A 5,045-nucleotide genomic window follows, 5' to 3' on the forward strand; every position below is an offset into this window, starting at 1 on the left:
TAAATTATGAGTCGAATGAGCATCCGTGTGGTAAAGATTTACACGCAAAGCATAGACAGATTTTTGCAAGATACCAAACGTGCAAAATGGAATATATAAATGAATGCATCGATCCATGATTTATTTGTTTATTTGTGCATGCTCCATATCTGCATAAGGCATCTGTTCTGCTCCGTTTTTCTTTGCAAAAATACCAGTTTCACAATAAGTCGCTATTTTCATGTTTGTTTGTTTGTTTTTTTACTGCTGTTGCTCCTAATATCTAATTGTTTTTGATGGAAAAGAAATGTGTCTGTTGCTATAAGGGTGAGAGTTGCTCTGCTTTTCCTATATTATAAAATGTCCTGTGTATCCTGTTTGGGACCACTGTGTGTTTTAGTCGTACGTAAAGCTGTTAAGGCAGATTATTATTATTTAAAACGATACAGGATTTTTTTGGTAACCTTTTCAACTCTCGAGTGCTGGTGTGTGTGTGTGTGCCTGCAGAGTGCACTGCTCTCCTGTTCTCCTGCAGCAGTGGCCCCCTCGCTCCCAGCCCGACATGTTTGACACCAGTGCGCACTCACTTCTTTCATCTCCTTTCTTTTGGTTCCTTATTTAGTTCCTGGGTGTGTCCCTGGCTCGACTCAGGGAAATAATTTTCGTGGGAACTTTGTTGCCATTGGCCAGCCATAAATCAGCTGTTGGAGCATGACTATTTAGCCAACACAGCCCGTATAGTTCTCCCCTCTCTCTCTCTCTTTTAGTGTGGTCCCACTGGACATGGGAGCCCGGTATTCTCTGTTCCTCACACCGTGCCTTCTGGGGGTTTGTTAACGCAAAGAGCGCACATACCTGGAGCAGAATAAATAATCTATATCTAACTGTTTTTGTCAGTAACACATGATTGGGCTTGTGCTGGGGAAAGAGGCTACTCTGAGGAAATAGCATGTGGGGGGAGAGCAGAGGACACGTCGCTGCCTTGGAGAGACGAAGGTGCCATAAAAATTCCACAAGGAGAAAACCAAACGGACGAGGCGTCATGCCTCTATTTAGGCTTCTGTGTGTGCCGGGCTGTGTGCGTGCCTCCTTTTTTTGTACTCCTGCTTAGAATTAACATGGAAAATAGTCGATAGTTGATTTACACTTTTCAATAGGTTCATTAGTTACAATGAGAGTTGGAAGATGTGTCTGTTTTTCTAACTTCTCCAACATTTTCCTTAAATTAAAAAGGGGGAAACTGAATTTATGTATGCATTTATTTATTTTCAAAAATAATCAATAATATTTTATGTCTGTGAATCATGTAATTGAACGATGAGACAAGTGCTTAAATATATGCTGTTGACTATTTCTATAAAGTCAAAATGAATAAAATATTTATTTTTTTCAAGTGGAAAAGAAAGGACAGAAATGTGCTTTGTCTTTGTAGCCCCTGCATTACTTAGTCTTAAATTAGCTTAAAGCAGAATATAGAAAATAAAAATATTAATTATTATCTTAATATTGTGGCTATTTTACATTAAATATTCCAAATATATTGGCTTCATTTTATCCAGTTATCGTTGCGCATATTTCCTTTTTCATTAATTTCCTCTTTTGTTTCCTTAAATCGCAGCGTGACTGTACTAAACTCCACGCTGAGTAGCTGCTCATAGAAAATATTCTTTGTGTTGTTCTCGATCTTGTGTTGATGTCTAACAAACATGCAAATACTAAAATTGTAGTTTCATAAGATGTTGATTGTTTAAAAGTCGATACCAGCAATTTTTCGGCTTTAAATGACAGCGTGATAAAGTCGGGTTGCATGCAAAAAGCTTATAATATGATCTGAGGGTTTATTGTTTTGAATCGTTAAATTGTAACCGGTCTAAAATGGACTGTAACGTGTGTTCATATATAGGCTATATTTAAACTTCGTCATTCTTCACTGTGGCACACAGGGCAGGCCTTTAATGGCACTCTGCGTTATTATTCGACAATATGATGTTTGGCTTTTATATTTTAACATTTATTCATTAGTCTTTTCCCACATTAGTGGCTGTTCACTTGTTTTATGATTATAAGAAAAAGTGTGTAGTAAAAAAAACGCAGCCCAGTTTTCAATGGGCTTTTATTCTATTAAGTGCGCACACTATTTGCACTCATCGCCTATCATAACATGCATAACAGAATCTGATCGAATTATTTCTGTACACTATCCTCGCAGAGATTGCACTCTCAGCATGTCACTTGTTGTATTGTTTAGGAGCCCGTTGGTTTTTTGCCGCAATGGTCGTTAACCTCTGAATGACCCCGTGTGGAGCCCACGCCTCACAGAGCGCCGCAGACAGGCAGTGCAACAGTTGAGCCAGAGGATGGCGCACCACGACAATCCAAAACACCCGAGCCGTGGCTCAGAGTGCGCCCTAGCCACGAGCGCACGGAGGCGCGCTCCCTCCACATCCCACCCAGTATTTCCTCCGTGCACGAGTTTACCTCTGGAGGTCACCAAGCAGGATTTACGACTGGTCAACAAAAGCACGTGATACTCCGCCGTACCCCATATTTGGGTGCCTACGTAAGAGAGAATCAAGTCCATGTCCCACTCATTTCCATAATTCATCATAAATTGTGCAAGGGGTGCTATAGGACGCGCTAAACCATAAGAGCCACAAATCAAGCACACAGGTTTATGCTGTTTTACCTCTAAAATAATAAAACAACAACAACAATATCTACAACCAGCAAACGGTGGAATTGTCAACAAATGAGCTCCTATTTTGTGAACTCATTCTGCGGTCGCTATCCCAATGGCGCGGACTTCCAGTTACATAATTATGGAGACCATAATACGGCAAACGAGCAATACAGAGACTCAACAGCCATGCATTCCAGCAGGTACGGCTATGGCTACAACGGGATGGACCTAACAGTCGGGCGGACCGGTACCGGACACTTTGTGGGCAACGAGCGGACATCGGGCTACTCCCCGAGTCACTCAGCGGCGACGACACCCTCCGTGGAGCCGGTCAGGTACAACCAGTCCGCCAACAGCACCGGGACCACGTCTTTATCGCCACCACCTGACCCGCTGCCGTGCTCCTCGGTCGCCACCTCGTCCCCGGTCCCCGAGCCTCAGTCCCAACACCGAGCCGTGAAAAACTCTATAACGACCCCGTGCTCAACCCCGTGCTCGAGCTCGAACGGAGGCACGCTGCTGCTCAGCCGGGACTGTGTGTCCAAAGCTTCGCCCCTCGAGGAAGAGAAGCCTGCGGGAAGCGCACCAACAACTCCTCAAAATGTCAGCGACTCTTCACAGCCTCAGATATATCCGTGGATGAGAAAACTACACATAAATCATGGTAAACTGCTTTTAAAAATCATATTGTCTTGATTTTAGGGACCTGTCGCTATGTTATTGTTGGGTAAAGGTGTGACCGTGCTTTTTTCTTAAGAGTTTTTACTATAAGCAAAACAGGCAAGAATTAGACTATTTACGCACAAAATATATTTACTTTCCAAAGAGGCATGTGGCGCCATATGAGTCTCTCACCTGTTTGGTGTAATTCTGCTTTCCAGTGCTGTAAACATGCACCAGGTACGGGATGATTTGATAAAATAACATATAAGATTTAAAGTTAGTAAAAATGTATTAGATATTTGCAGGATGTTTGCGTTTTTGTTCATAATATTGTATTTTTTAAGATCAAATTGCTCAATTTTTACACCAGTGTGTTAATTCATTTTCGCAAGGTGTAGTTGAAAAGGTGTGTATGTTACTTTTCTACTGGTTGTCTTTAATATTTTGGGAATCTGTAAAGTCTCGTTTTAAACTTGCTCCAACTTTTTAGCCACCATAATTTGCAAAAAGCAAGCAAGCGATATTTTACAAAAATGCGTAAAATGTTGTTAAAAAGTTGCTGCACTATTTTTTTTTTTTTTTTTCAAAACATCTTCTTAATCTTAAACGTGTTTCCCTTTCCCCTTTCTGTAAAAGATTTGTCAGGACCAGAGGGGAAGAGAGCCAGGACTGCATACACCCGGTACCAGACCCTGGAGCTGGAGAAGGAGTTCCACTTCAACCGCTACCTGACCCGCAGGCGCAGGATCGAGATCGCCCATGCCCTCTGCCTCACAGAGAGACAGATCAAAATCTGGTTTCAGAACCGCAGGATGAAGTGGAAGAAAGACAACAAGCTGAAGAGCATGAACATGGCGGCCGCAGGCGGGGGAGGCTACAGGCCTTGATATTCACTCCTCTAACCCCCCTGATAGCGAGCACTATGAAAAAAATCAAAACAAAGATTGTCATATCAACTTCTCCTCCTGTTCCACAAAAAAGCGCAGAGACTTGTGACCGGGCTGTGTGCGGGACAGGGGACACCCCACACTAGCCCACTGTATGTCCAACACCCGTCCCATTATATTCTCTAATATTATTTTCCTTTTTTATTTCCACCGTGGTAATGCTTATGTGCGTAAAAATGCATAATGTACAGTTCTGTCTAGATTTAGTAGAAAAAGAAATAAATGTTTGTTTAAATTATTTCTTGTTCAGACGAAAAAAAAAATAAAAGCTTGAAATGCTACCTATACCGCAAATAAATCCAGTAAAAGTTGTGATGCACTCAGAACAATACCAGCCTAATAAAAATAGAGATTTAAGGGTTGAGCTGCCTTTTTGTGTTTAGCCTTCGTTTTCTATGTATGTACTGTATATGTATGTATTTATTTGTTTGATGTATTGTACCAACTTGTCAGCTTCCAAAAAGTAGAGCCAGCAGTGAGCCTTGTGTGGTTATTATGTGCGTTGTGAACACATGTATGGACAGAGGTGCCGACTCAGTCTTGTATGTACAGTAGCTGTGCCTTGCATCTTTGTTTGTTTTGCTGCTGTTTGTTCACCTGGGCGCAACATCTTAGTAAAAAAAAAAAATACGTGTTTTGTCTTTGTTTAGCTGTTTTTTTGTGTGGAGGGTCCCCCACAGTAAATCTCATGATGTGTATAACTCCATCGTAATGCTTTTTGTAAATGTTTTTCAAAGACTGGAAGTTAAGAATATACTATAATAATAATGATGATG

The 5,045-nt window shown here is 41.4% G+C and overlaps 1 protein-coding gene across 1 annotated transcript; it reads left to right on the forward strand.

The window, feature by feature from the left end:
• Nucleotides 1–2,644: 2,644 nt before the first annotated feature.
• On the forward strand, nt 2,645–5,045 carry hoxa5a (homeobox A5a). Its single transcript, XM_059349973.1, has 2 exons — nt 2,645–3,323; nt 3,959–5,045. Exons 1-2 carry the CDS (start codon nt 2,729–2,731, stop codon nt 4,207–4,209), a joined length of 846 nt encoding a protein of 281 aa, XP_059205956.1. The 5' UTR covers nt 2,645–2,728; the 3' UTR covers nt 4,210–5,045.

This window comes from Centropristis striata, chromosome 14, assembly GCF_030273125.1.
Source record: "Centropristis striata isolate RG_2023a ecotype Rhode Island chromosome 14, C.striata_1.0, whole genome shotgun sequence".
In the NCBI taxonomy this organism is placed as follows: domain Eukaryota; kingdom Metazoa; phylum Chordata; class Actinopteri; order Perciformes; family Serranidae; genus Centropristis; species Centropristis striata.

Excerpts from the sequence above, each read along its gene's own strand:
- hoxa5a (XM_059349973.1), top strand. The coding sequence starts at position 2,729 with ATGAGCTCCTATTTTGTGAACTCATTCTGCGGTCGCTATCCCAATGGC. Across the intron at positions 3,324-3,958 it reads AAAACTACACATAAATCATG|ATTTGTCAGGACCAGAGGGG; the intron begins GTAAACTGCTTT and ends TTTCTGTAAAAG.